Here is a 25,179-nt window from a genome sequence, read left to right on the forward strand (position 1 = left end):
CTATCACGGATATATTCATTTCGCATTTTGTCTCTAAGTGTAAAGCCACTTATCTACCTAGTCATTCTCATCTCGGCGACACTTAACTTAGTATTATACAAAAACAACATTCAACGCCATAGAGCATTGCAACTCACCACCATCTTATAAAATTTTTCTTTCAGTCTAAGCAGTACTTTTCTATCACACAAAAAGCCGTAAGCATTCCTCCACTTCAACCAACCAACTTGAATTCTACTATTAACATCCCCATCTATATCACCATCGCTTTGAACAATAGACCCGAGATATCTAAATTGTTCACACCTTTTAATAATTTGATCACCCAAAATTACACTTCTGTCACTAGAACTACTACTACTACTAAAATTACATTCCATGTTATTACTACTACTACTAAAATTACATTCCATGTATTCAGTTTTAGTTCTACTCAAATGAAGGCCTTTAGACTCCAATGTAGACCTCCATAATTCATGTTCTTCTTGGGTTTTTTCTCTCGTTTATCAACGAGAAGGATATCATCAGCAAAAAACATACAAGAAGGTACATCCTCCTGTAAATGTCCAATAAGACCATCCATAACTAAAGCAAAAAGATATGGGCTTAAAGCCGATCCCTGATGTAATCCAACAAAAATAGGAAAATATTTGGTCAATCTTCCTTCAATTCGAACACAAGTAACAAATCTAGTTTACATATCTTTAATGACTTAAATATAAGTCATATCAACACCTTTCTTCTCAAAAACTCTCGAAAGGATATCTTTTAGAACTTTATCGTAAGCTTTTTCTAAATCAATAAAAATCAGGTGTAGATTCTCTTTATTATTTCTGAACTTTTCCATCAAACATCTAAATTGATTATGAGAAATCTTTGTGATATGTCTTAACCTATGTTCAATTACCCTCTCTCATAATTTTAAAGTATGACACATCAACTTAATTCCTCCATAATTTGCACACTCTTTTGCATCCTCTTTCATCCCCTTTTGTGCATCCCCTTTATTCGTAAAAATGGGGACCGAAATACTGTTCCTCCAATCCTCATGCATCTTTTTAATTTTTAAAATATTATTAAAAAGTTTAGTAAGCCAAGAAACTCGCAAATCTCCTAAAATTTTCATACTTCAATTAGGATATCATCTGGTCCTACAGACTTTCCACCCTTGGTTTTCTTTAAAGCCTCATCAATTTCTTTTTTACTAATGCGACGGTAAAATTGAAACGTTTTATTTTTATTAGTGATATTAAGATCGCTAAGGTCAATCGTATTTTCAGAAAATTTATTAAAAAATTTATCAAAATAACTCACCCACCTATGTTGAATATCTTTTTCTAAGAAAAACACTTTTTGATTTTTATCTTTAATACACTTTACTTGAGTTAAATGTTTACTTTTCTTCTATCTTTGTTTGACTAGTTTTTACATATATTTTTCACTCTTCTTAGTATCTAATATATTATACAGATCATTAAAAGTAAAATTTTTAGCTTCACAGATTGTTCTTTTGGACTCTTTGCGGGTCATTTGATATTTTTTCCAGTTCTCTAAGCTTTTATATTTAAACCAATTTTTATAACATAACTTCTTATATTTTATCTTTTCTTGCATAATATTATTCCATCACCAACTATTTTTCTTTATAGATTTTTTTTATTATCCAATTACATATTTTGCTACTTGTTTAATAGTGCTTGTTGTTTTATCTCATATAGCATTTGCTTCATCATGAACATCCTAAATTTTGAAATCTTGAATTTTACTCATAAAAATAATTTTATTTGTGTTTTTTAGGTTCTCTCATCTAATTCTACGATGAAAAGTCATAGTATTTTTTATTTTACAACTCTTCATCTTAAAATCTAGAACTAATAAATGATGTTGCGTACTTAAATCCTCACTTGGAATGACCTTGCAATCCTTACAATCTGGACGATCTCTTCTTCTCATAATACAATAATCAATTTGTGTTTTATTAGATCCATTTTTATAAGTAATAAGATGCTCATCTATTTTCTATCTATTTTCTTGAACATCTATTTTCTTGAATAAAATATTAGTAATAATAAAATCATACACTAAAAAAAAATCTAAAATAGCTCTACCTGTTTCACTTGTCAATCCAAAACCGTAGCCACAATGAATATTTCTGAAATCTTCTACTACTCTACCAACATGTCCATAACATGTCCATTTAACATGTCCATTTAAATCTCCTCTAATAAAAATTCTTTCTTCAAGAGGTATCATTTGTGTTGAGTCTACTAAGTCATTCCAGATATTATCTTTAGACCCTATTTCTAAACCTATTTGAGGAGCATAAGCACTTGTAATATTAAAAATCTTAGTATCAATGATAATCTTAAGGGCTATAATTCTATCTCCAACTCTATTAATTTTTGCAACATTATTTTTCAAACTCTTATCTATAATTACACCTACACTATTTCTATTGCGACATTTACCAGAATACCAAAGTTTAAAACCTAAGTTGTCATTCTCCTTAGCCTTTTCTCCAACTTATTTAGTTTCTTAAATACATAAGATATTAATCTTTCTATGAATCATAATATCAACTAATTTCATTAATTTGCCATTGAGAATACCTATATTTTAAAATTTTATCATAATATTAATTTCGGTAGTTTCATCGACAACAATGCTTCAATTATATCATAAAAATCATTATCCTTGAGGAATGATCAGGACAATCACAACCTCGTGTTCAAACATTAAAGCTCCTGCAAGTTCTGAGCTAAAAGCTGATTTCGTGAACATTTTATATGCTCTTTTCAGGATGACCCAGCAACCAGAAGATGGCTCCAGCAGCTGCTGCATAATATTTCAGGAGGAAGCTTGGTTTCTGCCCTTCAGCCTGGAGGTCTTGAGCACATGCTGGGAAACTAAACCATCCTCCTCTCATTTTTTGCCATCTCAAAGTGAGATACAGGATTGTCTGTTGTATTCCATTTTAAAATATGTTCTTAGGATTTTGCTCACTCAAATAGGAGTTGCTGCTTGCCGACAATGTAGAATATACGCATGGGTTATGTTGGGATTGAAGTCCCTTTTTGTTTAATGTAAGATATTTGCATCACAGAATATTTATGCTAGAGTAATGTTATTCAATTTGTTAATGTCACTTGTTTCTGTGTTAGCTGCGGATGCATTTCTTATCACTTTCTTCAGTCGATTGTCACTCAGCCATTTGTTTGTGATAAAGATGTTGATGGAGTGATTTATAGTCATTTATCTTATGAAATGAAGCCGAGTCGCTCTATTTTGACTATAAATTTGTCAAATTTAAACATCATTTGATTCTCTAATCGGTGTTTCAAATTTTGTATTTATCCTTTAAATGCTTGATTGGTGCTCGTTCGATCTTTTAGATTGGATTGCTTTTGATGTTGAACTTAACTTGTCAAGAAATTTAATTTGATCATAAATTTGATGAAATAGTTCACTTTAGAAGTTATCCAATCCTTAAATATGTTGAGATTTTTGCTTCATCAAGCTAATTTTCTGGCAACCTATTTGCTGCCCCTTATTTTCGAACTTTGATGCTCTTAGCATCCAACAACATGTCTCAAGTTGTTGAAAATTTATGTTACATAAATATCAATTTGGTATAAATTAGGAAGTGCAATCTTTCTTTGGACACCAATGTAGACCACCCCTCTAATAAAACATCCTCAATTATACTTTTAGCCATTACCATTTGCATGTCAATTGCCAATTGGAGTGAAAGCTTTTGCAAATTTTTAGAGTAAATATAGTTGCTCAAAATCAATTATCGAGGTTCTATCATGCTGGCAAAATAACAAAATTGAGTCCGAAATGTCAAAAATGTTTCTTGAGATCTAAAAATTGAATCGGAGATGTCTGGATTGGTTGACACTGTTATTGATCATGATGTCGTGTTATATGCCCATGCCTCTAGAACATGAGAATTTAAAATTTCAAAATTTTTTGTGACATGATGATTGTTTTAATTTATTAATTTTTATGCCATTCTTTCTATTAATCATATTGAATTTTTTAAATATTATTTTAAAACAAATTCATATAATTTATTAAAGCTAATAGTTTTACATAATTTATTTATAAATTAAAACCACAATTTTATTTCACCTTTTTATGAAATAAATTCTTCAATATATTTTTTAAAATTTATAAAAAAATTAAATCAAAACTCAAAGTCCTAGTTACCCATTTTAATATTTAATGGGTGGGGGCGACTAATACACTGTGTGATCGGTTATATGACAATATATTAGATTTATGTTTGTAGGATTTAGTAAATCCAATAAATTCAGATTCAATAAATTCAATAAAAGTTGGAACCCAAAAATTATTCGACAATTGATTTCATAAATCCAATTAAATCCTATAAAGTTGTTTGTCAATTTATGTAAGATTTAAAAGTTTGTTATGTTCGTTAGAATAACATAACAAATTATTATTTTTTATATTATTAGAAAATATGATAATTAAATTTAATTAAATTCTATTTCAATGTAGTTCTAACTATACCAATTGATAACTAATGATTTACTATAGTAATTGATTATTAATTTACAAATCATTAAACTAGTTATTTATTAAATAATAATTCAACATTAATTTTGAATTAACTAATTATTAATTATATTAATTAAGAATTATTTGAATTTTAAATTATTTTTTATTCATTAATTAAATATTAAATAAGTATATCTCAATATAATTAATTAGTTAATTAATTAATTATTAATTTATTAAATAATAAAATAAAATCACAACCCTATCTCCTTTTTCCCGCTCTCCCCTGCACAAATCCTTCCTCAAACCCTCGCCTACTTCACTCCCCCTCTCCGGCTCTCTCCTTCTTGACCAAACCCTCACGATACAGTTGCGATTAGAGATAACCGGTACAGCAACGACGGGATCGCGGTGTACAGTGACTCGAATTTTTATCTTTCTCCTCTTTCCCCTCTCTTCCTGCCGAAAGTTAACTCCACATCTTCCTTTTCGCGCGATAGCCCATCCCGGATTTACTATATCCTCCCTGCTCTAAATCCGTTACCAGACAGGCCCTAAAGTTTCCCCAACACCGGATCTTCAATTACTCGTCAAAATGGCCGAGGAAGAATGGTTCCTTGACGAATTTGAGATCGGAAGGTTCATAGGTGAAGGGAAGTTTGGCAAAGTCTATCTTGCTAGAGAGAAACAGGCAAATCCGCTTCTAATTTATTCACCCTTTTTCCCTTTTTAAGATTTCTAAAACACCAGAATGAAGCAACAATGCTAGTCTTCTTCCTCCAGAGCGGATATATCGTAGCCCTAAAGGTCATTTTCAAGCAGAAGCTGGAAAAGTATCATTTCCACGAGCATCTTAGACGAGAGATCGAGATCCAACACAGCCTTGACCACCCAAATGTCCTCCGCCTGTTCGCTTGGTTCCACGACGAGACCCGCATCTTCTTGGTCCTGGAGTACGCCGCTCAGGGAGAGCTTTACAAGCTGCTCAGGAACTTGCACCACTTCTCCGAGAAGCGTGCGGCCACGGTAGATTGCTTTGTTTCAAACCCTAGTTTGCATTTGAGCTTCTGCTACGTTTCAATATTCTTTTCGTTAATTGTTTTTTGAATTGTTTGGTGCAAGTATGTGGCGAGCCTTGCGAAGGCGTTGGCTTACTGCCATGAAAATAATGTGATACACAGAGACATCAAGCCAGAGAATTTATTGCTAGATTTTGAGGTATGAAGTGTTCAATTTCCTATTACGTATTTTTGACTTTGCTAAAACTTTTTGTTGGTTTTTATTTCATTTTCTCTGCGACTCAGCTTGGCATTTTGTGTTGTTCTTATAAATAATTGTATTTTGTATGGAATTTTGACCATTCATACTAATGTGATGCATTTGCTTACAAAAGAGTAGTTTTATTCAGGTTTAATTTCGAAGGGTTTTTTTTTATGCCATCTTTTAGGTACATCACTTCATCTAAGGAATGGGATTTATAAATCATGTTATATTTCCAAAAATAATTTTTACGGTAAATTTCATAGGCAAATTAAGTTTAGGGTTCACCTTTTCCTGCCATCTTTTTGAAACATCACTTGGTAACCTAGCAATTACCTAAGGAATGGGGTTTAGAATCCACTAGAGAATTTCATGTCATATATATAAAAATGAAATTACAGGGTAAAATTTTGATGTAAATAAAATTTAGGGTAAATTTTATTATGTTTTTGAACTCTTATTTGCTGTAAAGATATATCCTTATTCTACCAATATTAACCAATAAGGTTTTCATCAAACAAGAATAATCTAGAAAATATATTCAAAATAGAGCATCTTGGTGTTTGTTTTATTCCTTCATAATTTGTCATTTAGTATTAGTTAGTAAAATGCAAGAGGAATGATTGAAGTTTTGCAAATAAATTTGTACAAAATAGAAAGAGGAGCTCAAGAAAGGGTGGGAAGGAGATTAGTAAGTGTACCTTACTTTCATTGGTGGGAATAGATTTACGTGTATGTGTTTGTGTGTATGTGTGAGAGGAAGGGCTATCAACTCTTCTAGTTTTGAAGTTGTAATGCAAATCTACTTAATCCAGCCCTTTACTCTCTTCCTTGACACAAATCGTAAGGCTACAAAGTCAGAGTCTTAAAATATGGGCATCCAAACTACCACATCTTTTTATTCCAATCAATTTTCCTTTTATCTTAGCTTTCGTATACTCTCAAATGTAATTTAGTGGAAATATATTGGAATGATTCTTGACAATTATGGAACCTAATTGGCTGTTTGTGATCACTTTTTGTTTTTTTCTTTTTGTTTTTAGTTTATTTTTTATTTTGTTTTAATTTAAGTTTAAAACAAAAATATTTTCGGTAACACTTATGATTGTTTGATTTTTAAATATAAAAAATTAAAACAAGAATAATATAATAACTCATAAATTCTGCACACCTTTTAGATTCATACGCATCATTCAAATCATCATCTAATAAATGTTAATTGATCGCTACACAAATCTTAAAGCAGGTCAAGGGATGTCATTCAAGGCATTGACGTCAAATAAGGCATCGACATCGAAGAAGGCATCGGTGTAGATGTCGAGAAGATGGGAGTTGTTTTGAAAACACAAAAAAATAGTTTTTCTTGTTTTGTATTTTTGAAGAACAAAAACACGATTGTTTAAAATGAAGAAAAAACATTTAGAAAAATAATAAACAAACATTTTTTTTGTTTTTATTTTATGTTTTTTGAAATAAAAAATAAAAAACAGAAAAGAAAAGTGATCCAAAACAACCCCTAAGGGAATGTGTACACAACCCTAAGGAAAGATGATAGAATAGAAATACTACCCAAGACCAAGAGTAAGGGGAGAGTGTAATATCTTTTAAATAAAATAAAAAATAAAAATCAAATTGAAGTATAATTGTTCAATTATTAGAAGTTCAGGGGAGACTTCTTTCGTTCATATTTAGTGAGAAAGTGAAACGAAGTACGAGAGAGTGAGGCGTGATCGTTAGTAGCATTAACTTGCAACTTCATTGAGGGGCTTAGTAGGAGAAGAGGTGAAACTGCAGGGAAGGGAGAAGGAAGGCGTGATCGTTTCTAGCATTAACTTGCAACTTCATTGAGGAGCTTTGCATCTGACGCCACTGTCGAGCCCAGGCAAGTTGTCCGTGAGTGAAGGAAGATGGGAGGAAGGAGAAGGAGAAGGAGAAGAGGAAGAATGAGAGGAGTCGTGTTTCTTCTTTTACCTGAGCTTCGATGTCGAGCCTTGCCAAAGGAGGAAACGATGTTGTACCCTAGTTGTGCAGAGGAAGAGGAGGAGAAGGCTCGTGGGTGCGGGTAGGAGACGAGTCGAGCCTCACGTGCAAAGGAAGGACACCAAAGGAAAGCATACCGAAGCTCAAAGGTGAGTTTAATATTTTAATTAGATTACTTGATAAAAATATTATATATATTTAAGTTTATTCTTTAAATGTTAATTGTAAGTGCATTTGATATCAAGATAGAAGCTATTAGAGTTCCAAATTAGAGAGAGATAGAGGTTAATATCTGTGCAAAAGTGATCGAGACACAACAACAACGACAACAACAAAACCTTTATCCCACTAAGTGGGGTCAACTACATGAGTCCTTTTTCTTCATTGCTTCCTATTTAGTGTCATATTTCATTTAATTCTAATAAATTAAGATCATTTTTTATACAATATGCCCAAGTCATCCTAGATCTACCTTTGTTGTTCTTAACATAAGTCGAATCTAAAACATCTAGTCTTCTAATCAGATCATCAGATGGTCGACGTTTAAGGTCGACGTTTAATTTAATGTGACCAAACCATTTAAGACGACTCTCTCTAATTTTGAAGGTTATTTATTTTTAATTAATGAATCTAATATACATATTGTGTATCAAAATATTAATTATAGATTTCATTAAATAGGATTTAAGCTTTAGAAGTTCAGATTGGAGGTAGAAGAAGAACCTTGTGACATTAAAGGTGAGTAATTATTTTATTATATGTATAAAATTATTGTTTAGTTGAATAAAAACTTGCCTTTATGCTTCAGATAACTGTTTTAATAATTATATGAATGTTGCATCACGTGTGCATGTTGTAAGCTTAAGAACTATTGAAATAAATGAAATTGAAAAAGAGAAAATGAACGTTCAATGTTATAAAATGAAATAATTTAAAGGAAATGAAATGAAATGTTAGGGATTAAGACATTTAGGATTATCCTCAGATGTTATTAAAAGGGGATGTGATCTACCCATGCATAAAAAATGAAATGAAAATGATAAAAGTGTACATTCACATGTAAAATTTTGAGGGTACTTATGGGTATAATTTTGAGGATACATTTGTCTATTACGGTAATTCTGATATGACTTATTAAATGGGTTAAAAAAATAATTACTTAAATTGAAACAAGAATGATTAAATTTAAAATAAAATCTTACAGTTTGATTAAAGAATTACATATCTTTTGGTCATTCATGCATATCATTTGCATATGAATTTAATGCATAAGAATGTTGTAATTGCTCACTAAATCGTGAAAATTTACTCTTGAATTTTTTTTTTTTCAAGAATAACTGTAGATTGATATGTCTGACATGAGGAATTTAGCTTACAGGATGAGAATTATAACTGATAGGTACCAGGTTGTGATGTGATTTTAGTTTTCATTTTGTATTGTTTTCTTATGGGCGGTGAGATACCGTTATATGTTGGATAAGTGGTTGTTTATATTTTATGTTGTTTTTAATGTATATTTTGATTTCTATGCAGTATACTTTGTGGTTCCTTGGCGGCTCTTTTATATTTTGCAAATCATTAAAACCGTTGGAAAGTAAATGTACTGCGTGCTGGAGACATTCCTGTGATATTGAGCCTTATTATTTAATACTTTGATAGTTGCGACAGTTTCATAAAAATTTGTCAACTTAAAAAATTGTTTAATAGATCATAAGATTAAGTGCTTTCTGCTGTCTCATATTTGATCCCACCTGGACTTCATAATTTTGTAAAGCTTTATGTTTACTTCATAGATGAAGGTAGCAGGGATTATACTATAAAAACCTGTAAATTCTTCCTACTTTATTCAATTTCCTACTCTTTACATAGGTGATGGTGTACAAGGAAGTGAAGTGATAGAAAACCATTTAGCATTTATATCAAGATTGTGAATGTTAACTCTCCATTGTATAGAAACGTTAACAGCCCAAACTTTTAATTTGCATCGTAAGGTTTGATTCCATTATTGTTCATGGTATTTTCAATATGCATTTCTTACATTGGCAAAAAAAATTTAATGATGACTAAATGTCACCTCAAAAAACTTATGTTATTCAGATACGCAAGCTTTTTTCTACTTTCCAACTGGGAGAAAAATTGTCTCAAGTATATAAACAGGTTTATTATTTGCCATGAATTGATTAAGGTCTTGTTAAGCATGTCTCCAATTGGATTGTTCTTATGAACACATTTGAAAACTTGGTTTGTTTCGCTTGTATCATGGAATAAATTTATTACTTTGCAATGATATTCTTATACGTAAGTGGATTATTTTATTATCATTATTATTTTACTTTATTTTATTTTTTGCTCTTATGAATCATGGACTAAGCATAACTAGTAAATCCTTTAAGATAAAACTATATTAATTTTACAGTGAATTCGTTTTATGATTAGTGCATATGATTTAATCATTTTTTCTGAGTGATCCTAATAAAGCGAAGGCTATTTTCAACCGTTTAATAGTTGCCTACATCTTCATTCAAAAACAAAAATTCTGTCCTATCAACCGTGCTCATTAGATTGATACATTCTTCAGGGCCGCCTGAAAATAGCAGATTTTGGATGGGCTGCACAGCTACAGGCGCATGCAAAGAGACAAACTATGTGTGGTACTATAGATTATCTTGCTCCAGAAATGGTGCAGAATAAGGAGCATGATCAAACTGTTGATAATTGGACGCTTGGCATTCTTTGCTATGAATTTCTCTATGGTTTCCCACCATTTGAAGCCGAGGATAAATATGATACTTTCAAAAGGTGCATTGCCATCCTTAGAAGATTTAGTCTTTTTGAAATCATTTTTGTTTTTGTTTATTCTTCTGTTTTTAAAGATATTTGGTTAATATGTTTTTCTTTGTTTTTATTTATTATTATTAAAAATAAATGAATTTATTTTTAAAGCACTCAAAACAACATAAGCATTTTGTGTGCTTTTAAAAACAACTTCTTGCATCAATCATGTTTAATTTCAAATCGATGCATAAAAAAATAAAATATAAATAAAAAATAAAAATGATCCTAAATGACAGTGTGACAGTGATGTTGGCATCAAAGTTTTTTCTGTTTAGTAAAATTGTGTTTTTCTGCTTTTTCAAAAAACTATTGATGAAAGTTGCATTTTATTACCGATCATGGCTAAATACAGTGACTGCTAAAAAATTGTGGTGTGATTTTTTCAAAAAAAAAAAAAAAGAAAAAAAATTGTCATAGACACTGAAAAAATTGTGGTGTGATTTTTTCAAAAAAAAAAAAGAAAAAAAATTGTCATAGACACTACTGCAGCTTTTTAATCGGTTACTTCTTCTACTGTAGTTTCACACCTGCTTCTTCAAACAGCTGCAGCTGCCCTAAACAGACCCGAAATTGCTTCTAATATTTGTGTATATCTTACTCTTGAATGTTATAATATAACAGGATTCTTAAGGTTGATGTTGTATTTCCTTCTTCGCCTCCTGTCTCTCCAGAAGCAAAGGATTTAATCTCCAAGGTAAGCTCATATATTATCTACTTGCTTTTGGCCACTGCAAAGGATTAGTTTCTCTCTTTTTTTTTTTCTTCAACTTTTTCTAAATACTTGTAGCTTCTAGTGAAGGACTCATCAAAGAGGCTTTCGCCGCAGAAAATTCTGGAGCATCCATGGATAGTTCAAAATGCAGATCCTTCAGGATGTACCAAAGAATGAAGATCACATTAGCAGGAGATTATATCACAACTTTTAGTAACATATCTAACACCTAAACTTTTCTTTTTTGACATTTACAAAAACTCAAATCTTTAAAAGGTGAAACATGCCATTTTAACCATGTGATATAACTTTAAAAATCAAACTTTAGGTGTTAAATATATAAATACATAAAAATTGTGCGGCATTTACGTAAATCTTCCTAACTACTAATGATAACAGATAGTTGCATGCTTCCATTTTCTAGCAGCAATATGTTCTCTGTTAACTTCACCAGCTTTTGGATTTGATGCAGTTGGTGGTAGGTCTAATGCATTATGTGGTTCTATGTTTTAGTGTTTTCTCACTATTGCTTTCTTCAACCCCATTTTTGCTAGAGATTTCTGAGACTAGAAGGGATTGGGGAGGAGTTTAGCCTACTTACTAAATATAAATTCTTAAGAGAGGCAGATCAGGATGAGTCTACCTGTTCTTAGGATTATCAGTAAGCTTGTTTTATTATTATTGTTATTATTACTGTTTTTCTCTTTGATTTGGCTATAAGGAGGAAACAGCTTTTCCATGGGAAAATAACATGAGAACATGGAAACAAATTTTATTTCATTATATGAAAACAATCATAAGGCAACCACTTATATATAAATTTTTACTTGGGTGATTGTATTGAGAGTTATTTGTTCAGCTGGCTTGAGCTGGACTTGATAAGTGGCTCGTGGATTGAGCTCGATGAGTTAACAAGCCAAGCTTAAGCTAGCCTTGACTCGACATGTTGGCCAGTGAGCCGGTTCTTATTGTATTTTATCTTTAAATAAGATCTTATATCTAAAGTATAAAAAATATTTTAAAAAATATATATATTTTATATTATATATCAATGATTTCTTATTGTTTTTTAAATTGTTCATTTTATTTGTCATTTTATTATAATATTATATTAGATTAATTTGATTTTTTTTCTTTTAAAATAAACAAGATAACTTGTGAGCTGGCTCGAATTCATAGACTTAAGTTTGTGCTTGATAAAATAAATCAAGCTCGAGCAGAGGTGGTTGAGTTGACTCAACTCTTTAACACTTTTAGTTCATTATTAAATATAGTGACAAAAAAAATTATTAACATCTGAATGATTATAAAAAGTTAGAAAAAAAAAATATAAGAATGATGTATTTAAATTTTTACACTTGTCCAAAAAGAGGTTTTATTGTGCTAATTTAAAATATTAAAAATTTAAAAAATTAATTTGATATTTTAAAGATAACATCCCACAAATAACAATATGTGCTGGAAAATAAATAAATAGAAATAATTAGAGCAATCAAAAACAATAAATTTTTGTTTGGTATGGTTGGAGCATTGGTCAGCACTTTTGATGCATGACATTATATTATGTGGAGAAGCTTCCTATACCAACTTCTGCTGGATAATCTCCTGCTTTTAAGGCCAACAGGTTCTACACTCACCCACCAACTTTCTCAATAAAAGAAAATAATATATATATAAATATAAATACTATTTTATGAAAACTTATAGTCACTATCAAAATTCATCCTTTTTAATTTTTAATAAAATCTCACAAGCTTAATTTGGAAAACATGATTTAGCTTATTTACATGAAGATAATATAAGACAATAAAATTATTTTCACATTCACACTAAGTATCTTAATTTTAGACTGTTGTTTCCCATTTTTTTTTGAAAGAACATGTTTCCAAATGGGAAAACAATTATAAAGTCAAGTTGTAGCTATAAGAAGTAATGAAAATCAATTAGTAGCTATGAGAAATATTGAAAATCAATTAGTGCTGTTAGCTAATTCATTGCTTAATATATCGTAAATGATTTTATCAAGCAACATAATGGTGAACCCTAAAGACAAAAGGAAAGAAAATTGTAAGGCAATCTAGTTGAGGAGCAAAAATGTGCTATGAGAGTTAGTTAGAGATAATGAAAAGAGAGAATAACCTAAATAGATTGGATAAACTTGTTGAACAGCCTGTAGAAGGCTAAAAGAAAAATGATCGATTGGGAAGGTAATTGAAATAGACCATCATTAACTTTTTCTTAGAGTCTCCAAAACTAAATTTGAATGAGCAAATTTCTAGATTTTAGGAATTGTTCAAGAAGTTGACTATAAATATTTCATTTATTAAAATTTTTGAATAGATGTCTAGTTATATTAAGTTCATGAAAAAAATATTTAATAGATACTATAAAGTAAGTGAACTTAAAATTGTAACCTTAATAAAAGTATGTAGTTCAATTATACGAAGGAAAATCCCACAAAAACTTAAGAATATAAGTAGTTTTAAGATTACATACATAACTGGGGAAGTTTTTCAATAAGACTGTGTAATATAGTTACCAGTAAAAATTTTATGTCGTTGAGATTGGGGTTGAGAGAAGTACCCCTCATTATTGTAACCCTTCGATACACCTAAAATATATAGCATTTATGTACACATTTTTATACTTATTTTGAGGATATTGCACTTTAATGAAAGATATTTGTGTGTTTGTCTTTCAGGTACAAAGTAAATGAATGAAATATGGTTAAAGAAGTGAAAAATGATCAAATTTGGAGCAAAAATGTGAAAAAATGTGCAAAATATTTTTAGCAACTAAGTTGTGGCGTCTAAGCACCCAAGACTGACACTTAAGCGTCAGGAGACATAGAAGGTCGCACCTAAGAGCCGAAGACCTTGCGCTTGCGCGCCAGTTAGTTATGATGAAAATTCAAGGAATTTTAGACGAATTTCGAAGGGGTTTTTGAAGCAAATCTTGGTGTAAACGTGGATTACAGTTGATGGGCACGAAAATACATTGAAATGAGTCTTGAAAAGAGGCAACTTTTGGAAGATTCATTGAATGTGGACACATTTTGAAGAGACACCAAAGTACCTTTTGGAGAAATATAAAAAGGAGGACTTGGATTAAATTGAAGAGATACAGAAGACTTAGGACACTTTTAGAGATTAGAAAGTAAGGAGTTATAAGATTTTATTTAGGGCTTCTTCTCACTTTTATCATTCTTAGTGAAGGAGAACGTGATTAGATAATTCTAAGTAAGAATTTATTGTAGTTTGTTAGTGAAATAGAGATATTTTAACCCTCTAGGGTTGGGAGACTAGACCTAAGGAGGATTGTAAGAGAAAGAAAGAGATTCAAAGGAACTTCAAGAGTTTGGTGGAGAGGAATTTGAGATAAGTTTTTATTTTTTTGATTGCATTTGGTTTTAATTTAGACTTCTTGTGTTTTTACATGATTTCTACTTTTAAACTTAATTGTTGTTGTGTTTTCTCCATGAATTTTGAGTAGTTTTCTTTTTCTTTTTCCTTTTCCTTAAAATGATAAGTAATTGAATGTTGAATTGAAGTTATGTGAAGTATTGATCTATAATGTTGGAATAAGTTGTGATGATTTAATCCTTACACTTCATTTACTTATTGATTTGACCAATTGAGATGTTAAAATTTGTTGTGAGAACGTGTAAGATTCGTGATGGTATTATCTCAGTCAACTAATGATAGAATCACATGAGATTGTATGGATGAGAATGTGATTCATATGGTTGAATGCAAATAAATAGGGAAATAAACTTTAAATGGTGTAGAGTTAAAGGATTTTAGAGTAACAAACTAAAGTCCCCAATTCAGTCTATTGTTTTAGGTCTTGATACGAGAGGTTAGCCCCAAGGTGAAGAGAGAAGAGAAAATTTAAGAGTGAGAGCTAGTATCTTCTCTATCTGGCCCGTCTTCAAGATTATTCAACTTTAGATTAGCCAATGTTCTTTATAGCATCTCTAGTAAGGGAAAAAAATAATATTGCTCTTATTTGACACAACACAATTTAAATACTTTCACAATATAATCCCTATACTTGTTACTGATTCATGATAAGGAAAAAATATTTTATTTGTAATGTTTTAATCTTACAAAAATCTAGTTAAATTTTGTTAGTTGTTTACTTTATTTTCAATTATCAAAATTAACAAAAAGAATCAAACTACAAAAAGAATCAAACTTTCAAGAATCAAACTTTCATTCCTACCATAGTATTTATAGTTTGAGTAAGATTTTTTTTCAAAGTAGACTTTATTATCTAATTTCTTCTTATGAATTAATAGTTCTCCCTGTGTTCGATATTTTAGGGTTTAATCAAAAAGTCCTATATTACTTGATAACGATACATATACTTGCGTAGTATCCCAATATTTAAATATAAAAGTTGCACTCTTACTTGCTTCAGAGTCCAGTATTTGACATCGTTGTAAAGAAAGAAATATAAATAAAGAAAATAAAAAATCTAACTGCACCAACATTATAATACTATCGTACCAGATAGGGATCAAGTTTTTGGCTTCTGTTGTAAGGAAACTTACATTTAGTTCTTATCAGTGGAGTCAGAAGCAGAAGTATATAAAAGAAAAGGGATCACCCTTCAACTAGTAGACCGTTCACTCACATATCTTACGAGGGGTATAGGGGATGTTTTGGTAAAATTAGATAAGTGCATCTTCCCTACTAATTTTATAATTCTATATATGGAGGAAATAAAGAAATTTTAAGCATCTTAGGTAGACCTTATTTTAATATTTTAAGATCTATGCAAGTCATCAATGATCATTGTTATGACTAATACATTAGACTTTATTTGATGGATGGGTGGATGAGAGACCAACTTTATTATATGTAGAGTTAGACCCTATAAATCAATTTGGACTACTGATGATGTAGATGGAAACAAGAATAAATTTTATTTATTTTAGAACCTGCGCCCAAGACCTTTAGAGAAGGATTTAAACTATTAGATAGTCTAATATAACCAAACTATTTAAATTAATGACTGTAGAGGCACCTATTTTGAAATTAAATACACTCTCAAAACACTTTAGGTATGTTTTTTTTCTGTGGTGAGTCATCAAATTTACACATAATAATATCTTTTGAGTTTGATGAAAAACAAGAAAAAAAGTTGATGAGAGTATTGAAGAATCTTAGAAAAAATTTGGTTAGATAATTATGGATATAAGAGGAATTAGCACTTACCTTTATATGCATAATTTTTTTCTTGGAAGATAATCAACAGTCAAAAGTGGATGCTTAGAGAAGATTAAATTCTATGAAGAAAGAAGTGGTGAAGAAGAAAATACTTATGCTTTGAAACTATCTATCTCATTTCATATAGTGCTTGGGTGAGTCTAATATAATGTGTATCAAAAGGAAGGTGGTTTGAATATGGTAAAAAATAAGAATTCAATTTCCACTAAGAAAGTAACTAGTTGAAGAATCTATATATACTATAAAAAATTGAATAAAATAACTTAAGAAAAATTTTTCTTTGTTGTTTGAGGTAAAAATTCAAGCTATAAGAAATCTATCACCTAGTATCAAAAAAATTAGAGAGTTTCTTATGGTATATAGAACTTTATAAATGATTCCTTTTAAGGACATTTCTAAAGTAAATAAGTCATTATATCATTAATTAGAGAAGGATATACCTTTTGAATTTGATTAGGAGTACTTAGAAGCATTTGAACTTTCGAAATGTAAACTAACCATTGCACCTATTATAGTTTCACCTAATTAGAATTACCCATTCGAGCTATTATGTAAAGTAAGTGATTTTTCAATTGGAGTTATCCTGTGGCAAATGATAGACAAACTATTTCATGTAATTCATTATCTTAAAAAAAATTATAAAAGGATGCCGAAATTAATTATTTCATAACAAAAGAAAAAAAATTGTTACTAATAGTATTTATATTTAATAAGTTAGGTCCTGCTTGATAGATACCACAACTATTATTTATATTGATCATTATACTATCAAATATCTTATAATAAAGAAAGATGCTAAAACATAACTTATTGGATGGATTTTTATTGTTGCAAGAATTTAATGTAGAAATCAGATAAAAAATGATATTAAAAATCAAGTGTTAAATCATTTGTCCAGATTATATTAGGAAAAAAACTATTTTTAATGATAATTTCATTAACGGTTTTTTTTATGAATAGTTGTTCACATTGGTTGAGCAAAAAATTTCTTGGTATGCTAACATTCTGAATTTTATTTTTAGTGGTATTTTATGATATGAGATATCTTATAGTCAAAGAAAAATTTTATTCATGATGACTATATTTATTTTTGGGATGACTTGTATTTGTTTAGAAAGTATAAGGACCAAATTATTAGGAGATGTATCCCCCTAAAAGAAGTGGAGTATAGGCAGTGCAATGGCTTGCTTATGATGGGCTTTTAGAGATTTTAGAACGACATCTAAGATCATAAAATCATGATTTTATTAGCCTATAATTTTTAGGGATGTTAATGAAAATATTAAAAATTATGATAGGTGTTTTAGAGTAAGCAATATTAATAGGAAGAATAAAAAACCCATGAATTACATTTTTAAAAAATTGAAAATTTTATGTATGGGATTAGAATTTATGGGTCTTTTCACCTTAAGCAAATTAATACATTTTGATCGTAGTAGATTATGCCTCAAATTAGATTGTATGGGTGGATTTACTTAGGAATGATTCTAAAATAGTTATTATTTTCTTGAAGAAAAATATTGTTACCATATTTGAAATGCCTATGGTTATTATTGGTGATGGAGAAAATTACTTTTGCAATAAGAGATATGACTAGTAGTATTTAAATTTGGAAGTAGATGATTTTCATTACATATCACCCTAGAATTAGTGACCAAGCTGAAATTTCTAATGTGGAGATGAAAAATAATTTACAAGAAATGATCAAACCAAATAAAAAGGATTACTTTAAAGTTAGAAGATGTCTTTAGGGCTTATAGGATCACTTTTTGTAATTTTTCACTATAGCATTATTTTTGGAAAGGCTTGTCACTTACATGTTGAACTAGAGCATAAGGTTTATCGAGCTATTAAAGAGTTAAATTATAATCATAAAGACTACATAGAAAAATAATTACTATAATTAAATGAGCTAATAAAGAAAGAATATTGTAAGTCTATAAATATACAAAGTTATATAAATACAAATTTAAGAGGTGTTATGATCAAAAGCTTATAAAGAAATAATTTGAACCGAGATAAGAGGTTTTACTAATTTATTTTAGATTAAAACTATCTCTTGAGAAGCTGAAATCTAGGTGATCATATAATTTATTATGGTTGAAATCTATTCACATAGAGCAATATAATTTGAGGATAAAAGAAATGTCCATGTTTTCAAAGTAAATGGACAAATACTTGGGCTTTATATAGGAGGAAGTATAGTGTGTTATAAAGAAGCCATAAAATTAGTTCTTCATAATTAAATTTTGGCATTGTCAAACCGAGGACACTAAAATCAGCTTTACATGCAACTTAAGATTTATCTTATTTCATAAGATTATTTTGTTTTATTCCTAATTTCTTAGAAAAATAAAAAATTATGTGTATTTATTATGTTACAAGTTCCAACAGCAAAGCATTCATGACATGTCACTACAGTGCTAGTCATGTAGCATTATTGTGCTACTTATGTAGTGCCACTGTTGACATACATTAATTACGTGATTTCACATACATTTTATTTTGCATTTTACATGCTATTTTTACTAATTTATCACAAATTTATGAGAAAGGTTTTTGTTGATGTTATGCATGTTATATGTGTTGAATATGAGCATTTTAAAAAGAGAAAAATAAATGTAAAAGTGGCCTAAAGTGGCGTAACCATGCTTGGAAGAGGCGTAACCATGCCAAGTGATCGAAAGCAGTGACGTGCAGCATGATCAAGCTGAGATCGAGTGTGACCATGTCACCCGATTTAGAAGCTAGGCGGACCCCACCACTTTTTGGTGTGACCATGCCAATGAAGCGGTAAATCATTTTAGAAAGATATTTCTTACCAAATTCATGGATTTTGATATAAAACTGTTCCTTAGGAATTTTGAAGGAAGAGGAGACATCTAGGATGGTTGGAGGCAAAGAAAGAGGCAAGATTCTCCTTCCCTGAGATCTTCTTCCTCTCCTTGGGTTGAAACATTTTAAGGGCTGAGTTTTCCACTTTTGTTCTTGGTCGTTTTGAGAGAGTTCTTGTATGAGATGGAGATGTACTGCTCTTGTGGAGAGGACAAACATTTATTTTAAGTTTAACTTTCTTTTGTGTCTTGCAATGAAGATTTGCGTGGATTCTGTGCCCGTAGTTTTCTCAAAAATGCATGGCTTCTTTTTCATTTCTCTGTGATGTATTGATAGTGGTTTTTATAGTGATCTTATGAGATGCTTTTTTTTGTAGCTTTTTTGTTCTTTCGTGGATTTATATTGTTGGTTAATCTCTGAATTTCATTTACTCCTACTTTGGCCAACTAAGATGTTAAATTCTTTTGTGAAGCTATGACCTCTAACCGTTGCATAGTGGAAACAAAAGGGTTAACTACAAAATTTTGAGAGAATAGAGATATTCTTGTAGGACTCTGTAATCTTTTTTAGGAGAGAGGAAATGTCTTGAGAAATGATAAAAGGTTAAGTAAAACTCCATTTGACCATATGCACAAATAATATCCCTGCTAGTGGTTAAGAAGGGTCTCCCTAAAATCACATGCATCTCTTTATCAGCTTTTAGATCCAAGATCATAAAACCAGTAAGAAAGTGATTCTAACCACAATGACAGGCAGGCTTTTGATTATTCCCAGAGGATGAGCCACAAATTGATCTACTAACTGAAGTGTCAAATTGATAGCTTAATCTCTCCTCTTCCAAGTTGTTCAAAAATGTTAAGAGGCATGAGGTTGACACTAGCTTCGAGGTCATAAAGTGCATTACCGTGAAACTCAGTTCCTATGGCATAGAGAATAGTAAAACTATTATAATCTTTATTGGTTAGGTGGAAGTCTTGCGATGGGTCAATTCGAATGGCAGAAGAAATTTTTCCTATGTTAGACTTCACAGGGTTATTCTCATCCTTATGGCTTGCTCCCCCTCCTCTCCATTTCAATTCAGTGCTAGTAGGCGGTGTTCATGGGGATCTATTGTTCATTGAGTTTGTCAGTTGTCCCAATTGAGTTTCTAATTTTTAATGGCTATAGCTTGACTCTATAAGGTGTTCCCTATTTGAATAGCTAGCTCCTTGATAGGTGATTCTTTTTGCCAGAATGGGAGTTAGCTTAGAATCTTGATGGGTATTGTTGCCTCAAGAGATTGTTTCCTTGGTTTAGCCAACAACCTACATTATTATTTTAAGGATTTTCTCATTACTAGTTGTTATTGTTCCATGAGAAATTTGGGTTGTTTCTCTAGACTAGGTTGTAGGTGTTCAAATAGGGATTATAGTTGTTATTTTCTATGACATTAACTATTTCTGTGGCAGAGAAGTTTAGATCTACCATCGGTTCATGCATCATTCCATCATTGGGGAAGTCCTTGTGCTGAATTCATTCCTAGGTTACTAATTTCCTAGAAATCATCGTGACTTGGGTTGCCAAGATAGCAAATATGTCAAACTCATGTACACTGACTAACTTTTGGAGTGCAACTCTCTTAGTAGGCCATTGAAAATTATTTGTGGTCATTTCCTCTATCAGTTGGTAGGCTTCATCAAAGGGTTTAAACAACAAAGATCCTCATGTATCATCATCTATTATGGATCTCAGAGAATCTAACAATCCATTGTAAAAAGTTTGAATTAGCCAGTTAGATAAGGCATGGTGTGGGACCTCCTAAGTAATTCCTTAAATATTTCCCAAGCCTCACAAATAGGCTTTCCATCAATTTTGGGGAATGAGGTAATTTCATTCCTAAGTTTTGCAGTTTTTTTTATGGTGGAAAGTATTTTACCATAAATTTTTAGGCCAGGTCATTCCATTGTCGGGATTGAACTTGAGGAAAGTAAGTTAAACTATATTTTAGCTTTGTTCGTTAAGGAAAAAAATTTTTTAGTCTAACGACATTACCGGAAAACAGTTGTACTGGAAGGTGGCACAAAATTCAAGAAAATAGGCTAAGTGAAGGTTGGGATCCTCAAAAGAAAGTCTCCCAAGCTAGTTGTTTTGAGCCATCTAGATTATGGTAAGTCCTAATTCAAAAGTGTTGGTTTCAACAAATGGGTAATTACTTCTCATATGAATTTTCTTGACATAAGGTTAGGTATATTCCCTAAGTGATTTCATTATTAGGGTATTAAGGTCAGCCATCTCAATGTATATTTTAGAAAATAGCTGTGCTCTCGTAAGACGTCTGTTTCCGTTCATTTTTCTCTTGTTTTTATTTTAGGAGTCGCCAGCTTGTCGATGGTCATATACTTCCATTATTCGAATAAATCTCCCTCCCGAATCAAATCAGTGATTCAAAAAGGAAAGGAACCGAATAAGAAGTGACATACGACAAAATGACAAACAAGAAAAAAAGTAAAACGAGGAGAGTCTACATGCGGTCTCGCAAGGATAGGTCAAGAATGTCCGCCCAAACAAGGTCGGGTGGAGGCACCTTAAACCAATATCCGTGAAAGAAGTATCTACGTAGACTATCCATAACCATAGAGTCAGGTGTATGTATCTGTTATGGGGTCAAAAGCACTCCCAGAAAAACGTGTTCCTACTGGTTAATTACATATTGGGGGATAAAAAGAGTTTCACTTCATATTATCATAAACCTTGGGTATAGGTAATTAAAGGGAGGTTATTCCGTGTGGGAGCAGTCTCGATGCTTCAAAGCCCACGCTAAGCCATCGGGCAGAGAGTGTGTCTCTCACATCTCAAATGGGTGGCGACTAATCAGCACACGGGGTCCACGGAGTAACCTAAATCATCCTACATGAAAACAAGTGTCAGCGGAAAAGCTCACATGCAAATAATGTATAATGAACCATGCATTAAAAATGGGGGAGCTAAATAGCACCTGCAAAAAAAAGGGTCAGAAATCATCACATGCTCTCCCCATGGTGGTAACTGTGTGTGTGCATATAAATAAGCATGGCTCCCTACAGAAGAACGCCCTAACACACTATCATACATATGCAGCATGCAGTCACACCAGAAGCACAATGCAAAAGAAAGAAGTCTGGCTAGGGCAACCAATCCAGTAGAGAACAATAGTCAGACATCAAAAAGACACCTAGCACCCTAAATCCTAGCCTAGCACACTATCTAACAAAAAGTAGATCAACCTAGTATCTAAGTGCGGGGTAAGTCTATGTAAAGTATGACTTTGGCGGGGTTGCCATATCAGCCCCATCCTAAAGATTCGAAGGATTTAAAGGGTGTCACCAAGAGCGGTGAAACGAGTTAGATTTATTAGATCTTTAATACAGTCATACTCTTGTCAATCCCAAAGATAACTCGCATTGCTCACCAGAATCAACCCAACAATCAATGCTCGTTAAGGCATCGCAAACAACACAGGGTCAATCTCCTAACGAGCATAGCTTGCTATCCATGCAAATATGCAAATGCAAATGCAAGCAAATCAAAACATATAAGTAGTGATAAAGAGTATGCCGTGAAGGTGGTGACTCGTAAGAATGGGCATGTCGTGGCGGCAGGGTCCCAAAAAAGGGGGTATACCGTGATGACAGCAGCCTGAAAAGAGGTTATACCGATAAAGCAGTGACCCGAAGGTGGGCATACCATGACAAAAGGGAGCCAAAAAGAAGGTATGCCAGTAAGGCAGTGACTCGAAAGTAGGCATACTGTGATGACATCAGCCCAAAAAGAGGGTATACCGGTAAGGTAGTGACCCAAGGGTGGGCATGCCGTGAGAGCATATTGTGATGGCAGCACCCCGAAAAGAGGGTATACCAGTAAGGTAGTGACCCAAGGGTGGGCATGCCGTGAGAGCAGCAGCCCGAAAATAGGGTATGTCGGTAAGGCAGTGACCTTAAGAAATGCAACACAAGAAAATGATAATGATCATACAAGCTAACACATACAAGATGTAACATGCAAGAAGACAAACAAGCAATATAATGCAAAAGCAAACAACCATGCAAGTGATCAATCGATCGAATTTGGGTGGTTGGTCTAACCAAAAGTGAGACGCTCAGCGGGCTAGGGCAGACGATCGGAGCAAAGTGAAATTCTCGTCTGGCCGGGGTAGTCGGTTGGAGCAAAGTAAGATGCTCACCAGGCCGGGGCAGCCGATCGAAGCGAAGTGAAATGCTCACCAGACCATGGTGACGGGTGGAAGCGAAGTGAAATGCAACATGCACCAAGAAAAAATGCAATATGCATCAAACCAACATGAAGATAGCAAACCAGACTCGTACTAACGACCTTACCTCGGAAACCTAAGGTTTAGACCCTTGGATATGCGATATCGCCGCCTCTTGCTCTGGTGAGGAAATGTGGGGAGTTTCTCCCCGGATCTTCGAGAGAGAAACTCTCTACGACGTCACAAAATAGACTAGCTACAAAGCTTTTCCTATTTTGCGAACTCCTCCAGACTTTGCAAAGCGAGACAGCTACAAAGCTTCTCTTGCTTTGCCAAGTTAGACCTCCCAACTTCTCCAAGTAAAGCTGGGGGACCCAAATCAAGGCGAGTGAGGGACTCCGACCCATTGGGACTTGTGCTAAGGCTCACAACAAAGGGGAGACACTCGGCTCTATGGAGGGGGTTTGGCCACGTAGGAAAAATCCTAACCTAAAGGCTCGCTCTATAAAATCGATGATCAATCGCATAGGCACGTTGACGAGCCGGCTCATGCCTGTGCACGCACCCAGCGTAGGCGATCGAATCCACATGCCTAGACACCACTAAAACCTAGGGTCAACTAGGAGTGGGATATCTCACTACTGTGACGGTTGCAGATGCGTACTCTTAATGCTGAAGAAGAACCCACATTTCTAGCAAACCCTGACGATGCTCCGGTCCGCTCGACGTTGTACATTGTACAAATGCATGGAACACCGAAAGAGTCAATGAAGGTAAGAGAGAGAAGAATCAGTGAGGTATGCAAAATACCTGAAAATAATTAATTTTGGCATATAATCATATAACCAAAACATACCTACGAGAGGACACCACTCCGACGAGCGAAAGGTGCCGATCTTATCGGAGGAGATCACGGGAACTCTAAGAGTCATGGCATCGTCTCATGAAAAGCCCCAAGCCCTTCCATTCATCTACCTCCATGGACTCGGGAAGGAGCAGTGTCGAAAGAGGAGGAGAAAAAAAAGAGATTTTTGACCTCTATGTGCGGGAATACCAAAAGGAGGTCGGGAAGGGTGGAAACCAGGCTCACTAGCATGAGGAAGGGGCACAGGCAGTTAAGGGTAGGCCGGCGAGGCTCGCCGGCGGCGGCGTCGACCGAGAAGGAGCTTGTGTGCTAGAGGGTTCTGTCGACGCGAGGAGAGAGTCTCGGCTGAAGAGAAGAAAAGGAGAGGGCTCACCGACGTGAGGAGATGAGGCCAAAGCCTGGTGGTGGTCACCATTGGCTGGCAAATTTGGAGCAGGGATGGGAGTCAGTTAGTGTTTCGCGAACGGGAGATGTCGGTCCGAAGGAGTCGTGAAAAAAATTGGGGAGAGGGTGGGATGCGATGCTTTTAGAAAGGATAATATAATAATAATATCATAATAATAATAATAATTATTATTATTAATTTAATAATCATCATGTCGTGCATTTTTATCCCAAACGCGCCATAGTTTTGAAATGAATGTCCTCCATAGGTAAAATCGACATTCCAGACACACTAGCGCAGTCTGTTTCTCCATCCAGGGTTGTT

General features: G+C 32.8%; 2 protein-coding genes across 9 annotated transcripts in view; both read left to right on the top strand.

The window, feature by feature from the left end:
* Positions 1–3,145, top strand: part of LOC110030090 (cell differentiation protein RCD1 homolog) — a 53,758-nt gene extending 50,613 nt beyond the window's left edge. For all 3 annotated transcript variants that reach the window (XM_020732647.1, XM_020732650.1, XM_020732648.1), the window contains one exon: positions 2,800–3,145. In XM_020732647.1, coding sequence (XP_020588306.1) covers positions 2,800–2,910 — 111 coding nt within the window. In that variant the 3' untranslated portion in view covers positions 2,911–3,145. The remainder of the gene's footprint in view (positions 1–2,799) is intronic.
* A 1,640-nt stretch (positions 3,146–4,785) lies between these two features.
* LOC110030091 (serine/threonine-protein kinase Aurora-3) lies at positions 4,786–12,137 on the top strand. Of its 6 annotated transcripts, none has more exons than XM_020732653.1 (7): positions 4,786–5,215; positions 5,308–5,550; positions 5,647–5,742; positions 10,343–10,563; positions 11,221–11,293; positions 11,387–11,524; positions 11,784–12,137. In XM_020732653.1, the coding sequence occupies exons 1-6, from the start codon at positions 5,120–5,122 to the stop codon at positions 11,486–11,488; spliced, it is 831 nt and encodes a 276-aa protein (XP_020588312.1). In that variant the 5' UTR covers positions 4,786–5,119; the 3' UTR covers positions 11,489–11,524; positions 11,784–12,137. The 6 variants fall into 6 exon arrangements, with proteins under 6 accessions (XP_020588312.1, XP_020588311.1, XP_020588310.1 ...); XM_020732652.1 differs by having other exon boundaries at positions 11,387–11,506; XM_020732651.1 differs by lacking the exon at positions 11,784–12,137 and having other exon boundaries at positions 11,387–11,773.
* The last annotated feature ends 13,042 nt before the right edge of the window (positions 12,138–25,179 follow it).

The sequence above is a fragment of the Phalaenopsis equestris genome, unplaced genomic scaffold (genome assembly GCF_001263595.1).
Source record: "Phalaenopsis equestris unplaced genomic scaffold, ASM126359v1 Scaffold000654, whole genome shotgun sequence".
NCBI lineage: Eukaryota > Viridiplantae > Streptophyta > Magnoliopsida > Asparagales > Orchidaceae > Phalaenopsis > Phalaenopsis equestris.